This window comes from Phoca vitulina, unplaced genomic scaffold (genome assembly GCF_004348235.1).
Source record: "Phoca vitulina isolate PV1807 unplaced genomic scaffold, GSC_HSeal_1.0 scaffold8, whole genome shotgun sequence".
Classification (NCBI taxonomy): domain Eukaryota; kingdom Metazoa; phylum Chordata; class Mammalia; order Carnivora; family Phocidae; genus Phoca; species Phoca vitulina.
Genome location: NW_022589711.1, coordinates 58,919,827 through 58,936,104, shown reverse-complemented (window position 1 = coordinate 58,936,104; position 16,278 = coordinate 58,919,827). Strand labels below are relative to the sequence as shown.

The following is a 16,278-nucleotide window of genomic DNA, read 5'->3' as shown; positions in this document are numbered from 1 at the left end:
GAGCAGGAAGGGAGCAACCCAGTAAGCAGTGCTTGTAGATGCAAGAGAGGGAGCCTGGAGTGACAAGTAGATGTGACAAGTAGATGCAAGAGAGGGAGTCTGGAGATGAGTTAAGGCAGTAGTACTCTAGGCTCTGAGTCTGTAAGGGCCCAAATGTGGGAAGTGGCAGAGGGAATATTAGGAAGGGGAGGATGCAAGAGACATAACCAAGTGCAAATCATGAATTGCGGGTGACTGGGTGTTCAAAGAGAGGAGTAGGAGGAAGAGATAAAGACAGAGGAGGCTGGAAGCCTGAGTGATAGTGGAATGGAGGAGTCCTTGGAGAACCAGGGGTGCCTGGAGGAAGAATCGGCTCAGAGCACAGTGGGGAAGAGGAGACAGTGTGACGTCACAGGAAAAGGGCAGACTCTGGGGTCAGACCTTGATTTAGATTCCAGCCCTGTGGCTTGGTGCAAGGTGAAGCTGTTTCTTCATCTGTAAAACGGGGATCATAGCATTTACCTCCTATGGTATCTATCCGGGAAAGGGGGTACACAAGCTTATGCAGACACTCAGGGAGTGGGAGCCACTCATTTTAGATGTGTGATTGTGAGCAGCCCGGGTACCGTCTATCTGGGGAGGTCAGCAGGCAACTGTGGAAGCTGGGTGAAGTCCCAGAGAGAGGACGAGGCTGGAGGGAGCCGAGGGCTTGTGGGGCATCTCCTTAAAAATGTAGACAAAGGCTCGGGAGAAGTGAGAGGCAGGAGAAGAATACAGAGGGGAAAGAAGCAGATTCTTGCCTTTTAAGGGCAGTGGGAGGAAGAGAGCCAGCGAGGTAGGCTGCTGTGGAGTAACACTACCGGGAGACTCATTTGCCCTTTCTTTGGTTCTCAAACACAGCATTTCTCAGCCAGACCCTCCTCCAGGCATGTGGTAAACAAGACAGTGCCTTTGCCCTCTAAGTGGGGGAGAAGCCATGAAGCAGCTCGGTGTATCCTGTGCGCAGTTGCTGGGACTGTCACAGAGGGGCAGCGCGGCATTCCCAGACTGAGTGTCACAGGGGACCAGCCTCGTCCAGGGATAAGTGCAGGCTGCCATGAAGGGAGAGGGTTCAGGCAAAGGGAAGAGCGTATGCAAAGACTCTGAAGTGGGAGGGCATATAAGCCATTGATGGACCAGAGAGGGGAGTGGGGTGGGGGGGGGTGGGCCAAGTCCTTCGGGGCAGGGATGTAGATTCATATTATGCATGGACACCGTGGATCAGATTTAGCATTTATCCCAAAAGAAATGGAAAAAGAGGGGCACAAACAGGTGTGTGGTTTAACATCACCTGAGTCAGGAGATAATTTTGAGAGGAGAGAATTTTGAGAATGCCGGAGAGAACCACATGGTTCAACAATTGGGAATTGGCAGGAGAAAGCTTCAGTTCAGCTCTGTGTGTTGCTGGTTGTCTCAGGCAGGAAGTCTGGGCCAGCATCTAAGGGAAGCTGCAGCATAAAAGGTTCACATAGGAGAAGAACTGAGAAGTAAAACAGGGTTCAGGAAAGTCTCAGTGTAAGTCTTCAGCTAAAGGCAGGGAGAAAAAGGGATAAGTGAGGTAGGTGGCGGCAGGGCATGGTCAGGATGACTGGTTGAGCCAACCAACCCCTCGGGAGCTGGGATGACTGGGACTGGCCCTCAAATCTCTTTCTCTGACTCCTATCAGAGGGCAGCAAGGAAGAGGAGAGGTGGGAGAAAGAAATTTTGAAGTACAGGGAATGGATGTTAAGGGATCTGGAACTTTTCAATTGAGTAGAAGAGGAAATGGCTTTCGGCGATCAAGGGAGCCCAGGGTGGGGCTTGAGGGGCAGAGTGAGTAGTGGCCCCTGGGAGGAGGGCCCCAGGGAGCTGGTGCTGAGCAGTGCTGAGAGTCTGCTTGCAGATTCTCATCCTTTCATTCAACAAATATTTATTGAGCACCTACTATGTGCCAGATGCTATGTTAGAGCCGAAGGCTACGGTGGAGAACAGAGACAAACAGCCCCTCCGTCACCTGAGCTGGAGTGCCGGCAGGTGCCGAAGCAGCAGGAGTTCACACGGGGCCCACGTAGTGCTGGGGCCAGGGCCGGAACTGCCAGGCCTGAGCCACACCCGGACTCTGCCACCTGCTGGTTTGTGGCAGGAGTCAGGTCATGTAACCTTCTCAAGCGCGTTTCCTCATCTGTAAAGTGGGACTTATACCCACTTGATGGAGTCGCTATGAGAGGGAAGAAAGATACATTACCTGTAGGGCCCCAGCAAAGTCTGATACATGTGTATACATGTGGTCATTAAGTATTTCTCTTCTGCACCTTTCTCCCACTTGGAGACTAGAAGGGAGCTGAGAAAGCAACAAGGTTGAGGCCTGGCTGGATGGGAGATGGAAGGCCATTAAAGCTGCTATGGACCAAATTCCCTGTGGGGGGGGCGCCTGGGTGGCTCAGTCGTTAAGCGTCTGCCTTCGGCTCAGGTCATGATCCCAGGGTCCTGGGATCGAGCCCCGCATCGGGCTCCCTGCTCCGCGGGAAGCCTGCTTCTCCCTCCCCCACTCCCCCTGCTTGTGTTCCCTCTCTCGCTGTGTCTTTCTCTATCAAATAAATAAATAAAATCTTTAAAAAAAAAAAAAAATTCCCTGTGGGGTCCACTCAGCTGTTAAGTGAAGGCATGTGGTCATCGATGTGCTGAAAAAAATAGAAGGGCCTTAGGAAATGAGAAGGCAGAGCAATGCGGGAAGCAGGTCCATCCACCGGACAAATATTTACGGGACACCTGTTCTGTGCTAGGCCCCGTTCTAGGCCCTAGGGGTGGAGGGGTGAATAAGCTGCTGTAACTTGCAGCAGTGCTCTCCTGAACTTACCTTCTCTTTGGGGAAATAGATGATAAGTAAGTACACAAATAAATAAACAAGATCCTAGCAGACGGTGGTAAGCAGTATAACAGAAACAGAACAGGACTGTCCAAGAAAGCTTCTGAGAGGAGGGTCAGCAGAGGAGGTGGTAAGTAGAGCCAGGGGCCAGAACAGACCCTCTCAGCCTTGGGCAGGACCTGTTGCTGGGCTCCCAGGATGACTCCGGGCCTTGCCAGGTCCTCACCGCCTACCTGGACTACATGGAGGACCTGGGGATGTTGCTGGGCGGGCGGCCCGCCTCCACACGGGAGCAGATGCGGCAGGTGCTAGAGCTGGAGGTGCGGCTGGCCAGCATCACGGTGCCCCAGGACCAGAGGCGGGACGAGGAGAAGATCTACCATAAGCTGAGCATCGTGGAGCTGCAGGTGGGGCAGGCGGGGCGCAGGGTCAGCCGGCAGGGCCCAGCCCCTGGAGCAGACCTCCCCGCCCTCCTTCCTGCCGCCTTCCTGCGGCAGCCAGGCCTTTCCGCATTTGCTTACTTTCCTGAGAGCTTCCCAGCCGCTCTGTTACTATCCGGTTTAGGTCACCTCTCACTAGGCCATCCCCTGGTCCCCTTTCATGTTGCCTAGGGAATGCACAGAGGGATTATGGTAAAAATCTATAACAGTTTGTACAAGATGTCCGCAAAACAATCAAAAGAAATTTGGAAGCATCTCCTGGAGGGTCCTTACTGTGCCAGGAACCAACCCTTCAGTTGGATGATGGAGAGGCTGGGTAAGGGGGTGGGGAGTTCTGAAGGAGAGACCAGTTATGTAGGGACCCTGGATGGTGTCAAGGGAGTTGGATTTTATCAACTGTTGTGAAAATATTTGAATGTGCCCTAGCTGAATATTATATAGGGTGGTTTTTCTTGTATAATAAGTGATGGGGCTCCCAGATTGAGGAGCACTTGGGCCTGGAAAAAGGTTTATTGCAGGAAGGGGCTACCAAGCAGCTACTAGATGTTGCCATGGCAATGGGAAGTGTTCCCGGGCTCTGGCATATCAATGGGGGAGGGGTCTGCTGGCAGCCAGGAGGACAGGCAAGGAGGCTTGAGATTTTTTTTTTTTCTTTTTGGTTGTAGGCCCTGGCGCCCTCCATAGACTGGCTGGAGTTTCTGTCTTTCTTGCTGTCACCGCTGGAGCTGGGGGACTCTGAGCCCGTGGTGGTGTATGGGACGGATTATTTGCAGCAGGTGTCAGAGCTCATCAAGCACACAGAGCCAAGGTTGGGAAGAGCCCAAAGTGTGGGAGGTGGGGCTCAGAGCTCCACGCAGGTCCACGCAGGGACTGGGCATGGGGTCTGACGCAGCCAGACACAGAGCAGCATTTGACAAGGCCTTGGACCTTCCAGACATCAAAAGAGAATGTCTGCAGGCCGTTCCCCTAGGCTGGGGCTTCAGGGGGCCCATTTACACTCTTTATTCCCACACCTTGCTCCAAGCTGACTTCTGCAGGCAGGTGTGTGGTCCCAGGGTGAGACAGAGGGATTCTGGGACAGCTCCTACATATGCCTCTCAGGACTTCTGTTGCCTGCACATTCGTGGAGCAGATTTGGGGTGGAAATGGTACCGCACCTGCCCTTTCCTTACGTTCTGGTCTGGATGCCAGCATCCTGAACAATTACCTGATTTGGAACCTGGTGCAGAAGACAACCTCGAGCCTGGACCACCGCTTTGAGTCTGCACAGGAGAAACTGCTGGAGACCCTCTATGGCACCAAGAAGGTGGGATTTCTGACTCTGCCCCACCTTCCAGTCCAGCCTAATGTGCCTGTGTGTCAGGCACCATGGCCTCATGGTAGAGTGTGGAGCATAGGCATAGGAATCAAGATGACCTGGGTTGCCATCCCAACGCCTTCATTTTTTGGCCTACGGGACCTTGGTTGGGCATGTCACCCGGTCTCTCCGTTTCCTGGTGTGTGAAATAGGAATAGCTTGCAGGGTTGTCTTGAGGACTGAGCTGATGTAAGTGAAGCGCCAGTGCATTGTATGCAGAGGCACTCAGCTTTGATGGTGATGCTTAAGAAGAGGGATAAATGTAGTTCTTAGTTTCAAGATGCCCCATGAAGTGAGGGACATGGACATGTAAACAAACATTGTATTTTAGGGTGATGAGGGCTCACATTGTGTGAAAGACCTTTGTGCTACAGAACAGAAGAAGGGATAGCACATCCTACCCGGGGGAGGGGGAGGCATCAGGACAGTCCTTTATGAAGAGGTGACATTTGAAGAATTAGTTCACCAAGGGAGCAAGGGAGAAGGGCATTCTAGGCAGAAAGAATAGCAGGTGCAAATTCCCAGAGGCCAGGAACATCACGGGCTTGCATGTGCTCTGTCATGAGCTTGGGAACAGGCCGACTTAGAGGCTGAGGGCAGTGAGGTCGGCCTGGGGCAGGCCATGAAGGGACCCGAATGCTTGGTAAGAAGTCAGGCCTTGATTCTTTCAGCAATGGGGAACCATGGGATGATTTTAAGCAGAATGACCCAGTTAGATTTATGTATTGGATGATCTTTCTGGCAGCTAAATGGAAGATGGAGGGGAGGGACATGGGAGGGGGATGAGTGGAGCCAGAGCGTCTAGTTAGGAGGTGACTGCAATCTTTGGGCCAGAGATGATAGTGTTGTCGGGCAGGGAAGTGGCAAAAGGGTGGATAGGGGAGAGGACCAAGAAGTCGGGGTAGTAGACACTGGTGATAGATTGAATGTAGGTGTAGGGAGATGGAGGAAGCTGGTGACTTGCGGGTTTCTGGCATGGGGGACTGACTGGTTATAAGACTGGGATATGGAGCTGAGCAAAGAAACTTCTGGCCCCCAGTGGGCCCCTTAGACACTTAAGAGGAGGAGAGTACTGAGCGCAGAGTGGGCAGCACACATGTTCCTCCTGAGGTTTTGCTGCGGGAGTTGACACACTTTTCAGTTCTGCCCTTTGTTTTCCCTGGAGTCTGAGGGAGAGATGGCAGCGCCCCAAGCCCAGGCTGCCATTGCTCAGAGCCGAGAGGGCTGGCTCCAGAGACAGAGAAGAGAAGGGCCCTCAGACTGGAGAACAGAGCCATCTCTGGGAGGCCTGGCTCTTTGTCCCTTACAGTCCTGCATGCCAAGGTGGCAGACCTGCATCTCCAACACAGACGATGCGCTTGGCTTCGCTTTGGGCTCCCTCTTTGTGAAGGCCACGTTCGACCGGCAAAGCAAGGAAATTGTGAGTCTTCGAGGTTCTTCTAACTAGTGTTCTTGTGTTAGTTCAAATCCACTATTCATTCATGTGTGTACCTCCGGGGGGGGGGGACTGAATGGAAATTCATCAGTAAATGAACAGTAATTACTTTGGGTGGTAGGATTAGGAGGGGTTCTTTTTGTCTTTTAAAGTTCTCTGTGTTTTCCAAATGTTCTATAATGAGTTTATGTTGCCTATAGAGTTAGGAAAATAATATTTATTTATTGGGAGATGATAATGAGTGTGCTTAAAGTATTATCTGCAAGGATGTTTCTTGCAGTGTGGTTTATAATAGGCGGAAATGAAAACAGCCGAAATGTCTAATCATAGGGACTGGAAGAACGATTATGGTTAGGGTGGATTATGAGGCAGCCTAAAACTCATGATATATTGTTAAGTGAAAAAAAAAGAGTAGTTTACAAGATACCAGGTCTCTGTGGATAGGTCTGTTGCCAATCTAATGTTTCTACCATTGTATGTTGCACAACATAATTACATGTTATATATGTACATCAGGGCAGGGACAGACTCTCAAAGTAGATAATCAAAATGTTAAAAGGAGTTATCTCTGAGTGATGGGATTATAAGTGGTCTGTTTCCTTCTTCGCCTCTTCTCAATTTCCCAAATTTTCTGCTATTAATGCCTTCCTTCCATAATCAGATAAAAATCAACGCACTATATTAAATTATATTAATTCAACTAACTTATTGTCAGTTAAATTTTTTTATTAATTAGAGAAAAAGCCACCCACCATCTCAGTATCTTCACAAATGGTGTTTCCTTCTCATCTTCTCAAGATGCTCAGCTTTACTTCGAGTCTGGGGGCCCTCCCACACGCTCCCCTGGAAGGACAGGGATGGGGCACTGGGGTGGACTGGGGGGGGCGGCGGGGGATGGAATGCATCAGTGCAGCGGGAGGCCAACTTACGCCCCCTTCCTTCTAGGCTGAGGGGATGATCAGCGAGATCCGGACCGCCTTTGAGGAGGCCCTGGGGCAGCTGGTTTGGATGGATGAGAAGACCCGCCAGGCAGCCAAGGAGAAAGTGAGCCGTGGCCAGGGTTGGGGTGCCATCTTCAGGTGGAGATGGAGGATACAGTTTTTTGGGGGGGAGCCTGGGGAGGGAAACTCTTAACCTGGTCTCTTCAGGCAGACGCTATCTATGATATGATTGGTTTCCCGGACTTCATCCTGGAGCCCAAAGAGCTGGATGATGTCTATGATGGGGTGAGTACCTGGGCTCACCAGTGCTGAACTTTATCCCTGAGGTGGTGGGAGGCAGGGCTCTATTCTCCGTCAGTAATTGGGGCTCAAGCCCTGGAAGGGAAGGAGGTGCCTGTTGGTTCCTTTCAGAGGCAAGTGCGGGCAATGGACGCTGTTCACGTGCTGGCTCTGTGCCAGGCTGCAGGCTAGGCAGCAGTAGAATGCAGTGTTCACAAATCCTGGTTCTACTCCTACCTACCTGTGTAACCTGGGACAAGTTATATAATCTCTCTGGGCCTGAGTGTCTTCATTTGTAAAACGGGGATCCTATTGGCACCAACCTCATAGGGTTGTTGTGAGAAAAGAAGGAGGCCGCATGTAAAACAATAAAGCACCAGCAACATAAATACTCTTTTAAGTATTGGCACTTATTATTTTCTAAATATTTTACTCTTATTTTGCCATTGAGGAAAACTGAGGCTCAGAGAGGTGCTAATTAGTAGCCAAACCGGGACTATTCTCTCTCCAACATGTTGTCTTGCTTGCTTTCTGCTTCCCACCACTCCCATAGTATGAAGTCTCTGAAGATTCCTTCTTCCAGAACATGTTGAATTTGTACAATTTCTCTGCTAAGGTGATGGCTGACCAGCTCCGCAAGCCTCCCAGCCGGGACCAGTGAGAATGGGGGGCTGTAGACACTTGGGGCAGCAGGAGAGGTAGGGGAGAGTTCCAGGGCTGGGGAAGGGGGTGGCAAGACATCTCAAACCAGAAGCACAAGGTCTTTGCAGGAGGTAGGTCTTTGCAGGAGGTAGGTCAGGGCTGCTGGGCTGGGAGGGGCGTCAGGAGACTCAGGAGCCTCAGCCTCTCCCTCTTGCTCTCCCAGGTGGAGCATGACCCCCCAGACAGTGAATGCCTACTACCTTCCAACCAAGAATGAAATCGTCTTCCCTGCCGGCATTCTGCAGGCCCCCTTCTACACCCGTAACCACCCCAAGTGTGTCTGAGGCAGGAGGAGCTGGGTGCTGGGGCCTGGGCCTGTGGAGAAGCCGGGCACAGGGCTGGAGGTGGGGTCCAGAAGTTCCCCCACCATGTCCTCATGCAGCATTCCTCACCCACCAGGGCCCTGAACTTTGGTGGCATCGGCGTGGTGATGGGCCATGAGTTGACACATGCCTTTGATGACCAAGGTAGAGGCCCCTGGAGTTAGTTGCCCCCTTCAGCTTAGAATTCCCAGTGGTTCTTGCAAGGCCTTGGAATATTGGGAGCAGGCCCCCCGGGAGCCTGGAGTCTGCTGGTGGAAGGCTTCTCTAGTCTCGGCGAGGCGCAAAGGTTAGTTCTCCTCAGGGCGCGAATATGACAAGGAAGGGAACCTGCGGCCCTGGTGGCAGAACGAGTCCCTGGCGGCCTTCCGGAACCACACGGCCTGCATGGAGGAACAGTACAGCCAGTACCAGGTCAACGGGGAGAGGCTCAACGGCCGCCAGACGCTGGGGGAGAACATCGCTGACAACGGGGGGCTTAAGGCTGCCTATAATGTGAGTGGCCTGGCCGGCCTCCGGTGGCTGAGGCCCACCTGCCCAGGGGGGCTGGGGGGGGGCTGGGCAGTGGGTGGAGGTGGTGGGCAAGCCCTGATGGACTTGCCGCCCCTGTGCCTGACCCCAGGCTTACAAAGCGTGGCTGAGAAAGCACGGGGAGGAACAGCAGTTGCCAGCTGTGGGGCTCACCAATCACCAGCTCTTCTTTGTGGGATTTGCCCAGGTATTGCCCTCCTAGGAGATCTGGGGCCTGCCCCTCTCCCACTCCCTCCTGGGCATGTTGTTAGATGTCTGGGGCATGCAGGAAAGGGACTGGGAAATGGGGCTGAAGGTGGGGTGTGGAAGGTGGTCTGGGAAGGTCTGGTGCCCAGAGCTTCTCCGTGGGGGCTCATGAAGCATGCCAGGAGGCCCGAGGAAGGACAACTCTTCGGGAGGCTTTTGTAGATCCCAAAGGGGAGGGCTGCCCTGCTTGAGGGGCAGAGGGTAGGGTACAGGATTGATCCCCACCACATTCCTGTGAGGTGGCTTTGGAGGAGGCAACTAAAGCTTGCGGACAAAGTGGTCCATCCAGGGCTACCCAGGAATAAAGTAAGTGGCAGAGCAAGGACTCAGGTAGGGTCTCTTCAAGGCACTTTGCACTACCCCAGGCAGCCTCTGGGGGGCGTGCTTCTTCCCCTCAGATGCATCCATCCTCGGCAACCCAGTGTCCAGGGCAGCTTTGAAAGGCCTTCAAGGAATTTGAGAGGGAGGGCATGTTTCCCTCCCTTGCTGCTGAGAGCAAGGGGTTGTAGCTGAGAAGCTGGCCGTGTCCTGGAGGCCTCTTGAGCAGAGGGGCTGGGGTAGTGGTGGTTTGTGTCCCCAGGAGGGCTCTGCTGCAGCCCAGTCTGTGGGCCCTGCCTGCACTAGACACCATATGTCCCCATGTCTGTCCTGGCCCGCAGGTGTGGTGCTCAGTCCGCACACCCGAGAGCTCTCACGAGGGGCTGGTGACCGACCCCCACAGCCCTGCCCGCTTCCGCGTGCTGGGCACTCTCTCCAACTCCCGTGACTTCCTGCGGCACTTCGGCTGCCCCGTCGGCTCCCCCATGAACCCAGGGCAGCTGTGTGAGGTGTGGTAGACCTGGGGCTGGGGAGAAATAGCTCGCTGTTGCCAGGACCTGGGGCAGCTTGCCCAGCAAGGCTGTTTGCTCCAGGTTTAGAGAAGGCAAATGCCCTCCATACCACAGGTGACATGAGTCCCGGTCCTCCCTCAAACACCACATTGTGCCTCTGCTTTGGGGGTACCCCCTGCCTCCAGCAGAGCCCCCACCATTCACTGTGACATCCTTCCATGTCACCCTGCCTGGAAGAGGCCTGGGGGGGGAGGCAGGCATCAGCTCCCACAGAAAGGAGTCTGCCTCTTCTAGTCCTAAGATCACTTGACTTGGTGGCCTCGGGGCCTGCTGTGCCTGCCGCACTCGGACCACGCAGGGCCTGGGTGGTGTGCCTCCCATACTTCTCTCCGAGGCCCACTCAGTGCCCACTTGGGAGTGGACCCAGCCACTTTCAGCTCCACTCTCAGGGGCTACCCCCCAACCCATGTTCCTTATGCTGCTTCTCCCAATACTGCTGCCAACCCTCACTGACAGACCAGCTGTGCTCAGCTCCTAGTGGAAGCCTGAGGGCCTTTACAAGCCCACCTGCTGCCTCCCAGTTTCCCTGGGCTCAGAGGGGAACTATGTATGGTGTGTATGTAAAGGGGATGCTGGTTCCTGTGTCTTGGGGCATAAGTCATAGGGGCTGTACTGGTCCTCCCTGGCCCAAGCAGAAAAGCAGATAGAGCAGGGAGAGAGAAGGACAGAGTTTATTTTTACAGGGAAGAGGGTGGTGAGGGAGGGGTCTTGGCCCTGTAGGACCCTATGCCAATAAATAGACACACCTCAGTCAGCCTGTCTCTTCCTTCAGTCCTGTTTTCGTTGATTCATTCACTCATTCCACCAATATTTATTGAGCACCTACTCTATGCCAGGCACTCTTCTAGATACTCATTTACTCAGTCACCAGACACGGGACTGAGATGTGAAGCCTCAAGGAGACAGAGAAGGAGAGGCAGGATGGAAGAATGGAATGAAGTTGAGTTGGCCTGGGTGGAGTACCTCCTTGTGGTCATATCCCCATCACTGGCTGATCTACAGCTGGAAGGATTTGCCTCTGCCCTCCACTGGTGCATGCAGCCAGGCCTAACACTGAGCCTGGCTAATAGTGGGCCAAGGTCAGCTTGGAAGATGGTTGGCCCTTACCCTGCAACGGAGGGAAGCCCTGGCCAAGGCGGCCTGCCATTACCTGCGGCTCAGAGCACACGCCCCTGCTTCTGGCTGAGAAGACATGCATTTCCCCATGGCCTTGAATGCCCAGTACCCCTGAGAGTCACTTACCCCACCACACATACTCATCAAGGCCTACCAAGTGCCAGGCACAGAGACTGCGGGTCTGGCTGCCACCCTCCAGAGCAAGGGAGGGACAGGAGCATTTATTCAATATCCCGTGTGTTCCAGGCACCTCTGCTAGGTGGCTCATTTTTTTTTATTCATTCATTCATTCATTTATGCATTCATGGATTTAAAAAAAAAATGTATTGATTACCAACAGCGTGCCAGGCACTGGTGATGCAAAGATGAATAAGACGGTTCCTTCCCTTAGATGGTTCTTCTACTGGCAGGTTCACCTTCACGAGCTCATCTGATCCTCCTAGCAACCATATTTTGTAAGTGCTCTAGTTTCCATTTTACAGATCTAACCCTCAGCACTTCACTGCAGTCAAAGAGGCCTGGCCTGAACTCGAAGACTGAATAGCTGTATGAGCTTGGGCTTGTTCCCTACCTCCCTGAGCCTCAGTTTCTTTATCTGTAAAATGAGAACCAGAGCAAGGCGGTGACCGTGGAAAAGAGTCATCTCACTTGTCTTTAAAATTCAGTGTTCTCCAAAGTCTAAGTAGGGGTGGGTCTGCTGAGGGTAAGTGAAGCTTTGGCAGTGATTACTGCTGGGGCCCTGGGTGATGGGACATGTGTCCCACAGTCTGTTTCCTGCCCCTGTGTCCTAGCCCCATCAAGAGCTGTATGTGGGCCCCTGTCATACTTGGAGGTGCTGGCTGCTCAGAAAAGAAGACTGTGGCCTCAGGAACCCTAAGACCGAGGGAAAACATGGCTGAGCCTCTGGAAGCGTGACTCTGGGAGGGACAGCAAAGTGTATTGGAAAGAGGAGAGCCATCCCATCTGGAAACCTGGTTCTGGCTCCAGCTCTGCAACTTCTTAGCTGTGTGATACTAGGCATGGCTCATCCCCTCTTCAGGTCTCAGTATCCTTAGCATTCTCTAAAATAAGTAGGTTAGATGAGATGATCTCCAAGGACCAGTTCAACATTAGTGTTTTAAGTAGTGAATTCATGGGCTTAGCAAATATTAAGAAATGACATGTGAAGTTTAGGTGTTGCAGAGAGAATAAGATTTATAATGTCAGAGATCTTAGTGAGGAGAGAAGCTTGGCAGCCCTTCCCTTTACATCTGATTTTAGAGGCCAGTTTAGGATGCTGACCAGTGGGCCACTATGCATTGAAACTCCGTATTTCCAAAAAGGTCAAAGGTCAGCTTTCATTTACTGAGTCCCTATTTTGTTAAGCCTGTGCTAAGCACTTTAAAATCATCTCACTAAGTTCCCACAACAACTTATAAGAAGGTTCTCTAACTGTGTCTATTTTACAAATGGAGAAACCAAGAGAAAAAATTACATGACTTCCAATGTCAGATAAGACAGATTGCATTAAAGTCAGACGTGGAACTCAGATGTTCTTAATCTCCACCATTTATTCTTCTAGGTCATGACTGAGTTTAGACTTATGCATAGAACTCTGTCTTCTGGTCAGTGTCATTGCACAGACCATCACTAGCAGGTGCGTTTCCATGTCACCCAGCTCTCCTGGACCAGGCATATGTGACAACCAAGTAGCTGCAGGAAACCTAAACACATGTTGAGCTGAAATTAAGCCAGGTAGCACCTGTTTGTTGAACACTCTGCAGGTGCTTGGTTCCAGAGGCAAGGCAAGGTGAACGTCAGCTGACAGATGTAACCTTCACCCTTAGTGGCCCTGCCAAACTGATGTATATGCGTCTGTGATATGCTCTGGTGTGTTAAAGCAGAAGGGGGAGTAAAGGGTGGTGCTCCTGGGTGGACACAGGAGAGCAGTTGTTGGTAAGGTACTGGGCCATATCCTACACTGTCCCATTGAGAAGTTTGACCAATTCCCACGCAAAAGGCAACATATGTCAAACAATATGATTTCACACTTGGAAGCACTCTGGAAATTTTAGTTTGGAAGACAGTCTCTCATAAAATAAGCACAGTTTCAGTGGGCTTATCATGACTCACAAATAGAGAATCCCAACAGTTTCTCGATGCCCAGCTCTGAACTCGAAAGAGCCCCCGATGGGCCATTATTATACGTAAAGATGATCTGAAGATGAATGCAAAATGAATTCATTCATTCAATAAATATTTATCAAGGCTTACCACAAGCTGGGCATTAGGTTGGTGCTAGCGACAAAAGATGAATAAGAAACAGTTCCTGTCCTCTCATAGCTCAGAGTCTGGGGGGGGAGAGAGAGAGAGAGAGAGGGAAAGAGATGTATCAAGCATGGTGGGAGCACAGGGAAGAAATGCATAACTTGAAGAGTAAAACAGGAAAAGCTTCCTAGCCAGGTGACATTGAGCTGTAGTACAGGGGATGGGAGAATTTGCTAGCTAGAAAACAGTGAAGGGCATTCTATACAGAAGGAATAGCAATGTGAAAAGGCCAATGATCCTGAAGGGGCAAGGCATGTTCAGAAATGGTGATAGGGTGATCAGGTGAAAGGGGGCATGATGAGAGGTGAGAGTCTGAAGAAGGGAAGCTGTAATAGTACTTATGAAAAGAGGAGATTGTAACATCCACTGTCAGTCCTGGGGATTAAAAGTGAGAAGGGTCACAGTGCAATCCATTTGAGAAATATCACACAAAGAAAATAGGAACACAGTGGAAACGCTGCAATGCTCTGTCCTGCCAGGAGCACTTCTGGTGTTATGTAAATGATGCTTTGGGTGGCAAGGTTCTCAAATGAATGGAACCATAAGATGTGTAGCTCTACAGCTCAAGCCATGAGTTTGGGGACAGCATGGATGGCTTCTGGATGCAATTTGAAGGTGCTAGGAAAGGGACAGGTGATGGGATGCCACCGATTAGAGAGCAATTTGGCCACAAGCCTGGGAGTTTGGCCAAATGGTAGGAAGGAGTGCTTCTGGGAGGGCAATTTGACTGAAATGAAGCTTGAGGCAGGACATCAGTATTATCATGTGGCCTTGGAAATAACTGCTAGACATGTGTATTTGGCTAGAGAGGATTGGGGGCTTGAGTACTTGGAAGTGGGGAGCAGGGGACAAGAATATCTCTGCCCTGCAGATTTGAGCTGGTTGGAAAATGACAACTGGCTTCTTTCCAGTTGTCAGAAACCCAGCTAGGCACTTTATATACATTGTCTTATTTCATTTTCAACACACAACTTACAAGGGAGATACTTTATTACTCACATTTCATAAAGGCAGAAACCAGGCTGGGAGAGGTTAGGAAGCTTGCCCAAGTATCACAGCTAGTGAGAGGCTTCGTGTGGTTTTAAACACCAGGTTCTCCCCACCCTTTTTATTTTGAAACATTTTTCTTTTTTTTTTTTTAAGATTTTATTTATTTATTTATTTGAGAGAGAGAGAGGTTGAGAGAGAACAAGCAGGGGGAAGGGCAGAGGCAGAGGGACAAGCAGACTTCCCACTGAGTGGGGAGCCCGATGTGGGGCTTGTTTCCAGGACCCTAAGATCATGACCTGAGCAGAAGGCAAATGCTTAACGGACTGAGCCACCCAGGCGCCCCTATTTTGAAACATTTCAAACCTACAAAAAAGTTGAAACATAGTACAACAAACATATACTTTTCATCCGGAGGCATCTGCCATTAACAGACTGTGCTTTGTGCCACAACATCACCCGATCTCCTCTAAGGTACTGGTTGGGATACAACTGGTATAAAAGACAAAATCTGAGATCTGATAGAAGGAAGTCATGGAAAAAGGAGAGATTTAGAAGAACTCTAGAGATGACTGAAGAAAGCATGACAATGTATGGACATCTTGAAGCCAGAGATAGAATAGGCAGAACAGCCATGGACTGCCCAACTTCTGTCAGCAGACCAGGGCCAGGGAAGCCACTGGTGATGGAAATGGAAGGTCGTCCCCAGAATCCAAGCACTGAATGAAAACAACAGGTTTTAAAATGGGCTATACATTTATATCTATATGTATATTTAGCCAACATTCATTCAGTGCTAACCACGCTGTGCTAGCTGTTTTTTAAAAAAACAAACACTTTCTGCATTCTTTAATGCCTCAGAACCCACCATAAAGGCTCCATGCCAAATGGTGAGTGTTCCCACCAGATAAGGGAGAGGAGTTACTTCCTCTTTTCTCACCTTCTGGATGCACATAGCCCAGATTGAAGAAGAAACGTGCAGGTTTGCTTGAAACAGTCAAGAGCTTGGACCACTGAATGATCAAGGTTCAAATCCTGATTCTACTACTTACTACACGATTTCCTCCGTGAAATGGACACAGCCTTACCAAATCCAAAAGGCTGTGAGAACATTATGTATCATTCAAAACTAGTCCTGATATAAGCGGTGTCCGTCACACCCTTTCTAAGTCAAAACAGGGAGAGGAAGACCCAAAGACAGAGATTGAAGGCAAAGACCTTGTCTTGATCTGTTTTTAGTTCCAGAATTTAGCACTGGAGCATAGGACTATATTTTATTTATTGATTTCGACCAGGCTCCGCAGGTGGATTTAAGATGGTAGCCATATCCTCCGGGTAATATCAGAGCACTCTCCTTCAACGAGGTCGGGGGAAACGACACACACGTTATGAGGTTAATATTCCGCCGTGGTGTGTGGGGGGCAGTAAATACAGATTACGGATTTCACACAGACGGCAATCAAGCAAGCCAGATTTGAAGAATCTCGTTCGTCTGTCCCGCCACGCAGCCAAACTGGGGTGTCACTGTGGGTACTATTCACCCCGCTGAGAGGAGACCCTATGAGCGGTCTCTCGGCTCGCAGCTTGTTCATCTCCTACCGCAGCGCAGCTAGCGGACTCAGATCACAGACTGCACGGTCGCGTGGCCTTCAGGAACCTCACAGTCCAAGCCGGGGCAGCGCCTCAGCGCGCGCTGGGGACTAGAAATTGTACTTTTGGGGCGGCTTCCGTGAGCGCGGTCTGAGGGCGGGGTATCCCAGGCCTCGGGAGTGGGTGGGTCCCAGCGGCGTTTCCGGTAGCAGGCGAGCTCAGGAGGCGGGGCGCCGTGGGCCACGTGCGCAAAGCCATATGGGAAACGGGGCGG

The 16,278-nt window shown here is 51.2% G+C and overlaps 1 protein-coding gene across 5 annotated transcripts in view; it reads left to right on the top strand.

Moving 5' to 3' along the window:
* LOC116633998 (endothelin-converting enzyme 2) overlaps positions 1-11,272 on the top strand; it is a 31,861-nt gene extending 20,589 nt beyond the window's left edge. For 3 of the 5 annotated variants that reach the window (XM_032407035.1, XM_032407036.1, XM_032407037.1), the window contains 12 exons: positions 3,082-3,270; positions 3,969-4,111; positions 4,495-4,609; positions 5,970-6,080; positions 7,041-7,139; positions 7,244-7,321; positions 7,869-7,972; positions 8,181-8,291; positions 8,417-8,484; positions 8,642-8,832; positions 8,960-9,055; positions 9,774-11,268. In XM_032407035.1, coding sequence (XP_032262926.1) covers positions 3,082-3,270; positions 3,969-4,111; positions 4,495-4,609; positions 5,970-6,080; positions 7,041-7,139; positions 7,244-7,321; positions 7,869-7,972; positions 8,181-8,291; positions 8,417-8,484; positions 8,642-8,832; positions 8,960-9,055; positions 9,774-9,950 — 1,482 coding nt within the window. In that variant the 3' untranslated portion in view covers positions 9,951-11,268. Of the gene's footprint in view, positions 1-3,081; positions 3,271-3,968; positions 4,112-4,494; positions 4,610-5,969; positions 6,081-7,040; positions 7,140-7,243; positions 7,322-7,868; positions 7,973-8,180; positions 8,292-8,416; positions 8,485-8,641; positions 8,833-8,959; positions 9,056-9,773 lie in introns of all 5 variants that reach the window. The other 2 variants (XM_032407039.1, XM_032407034.1) reach the window with 2 other exon arrangements.
* The last annotated feature ends 5,006 nt before the right edge of the window (positions 11,273-16,278 follow it).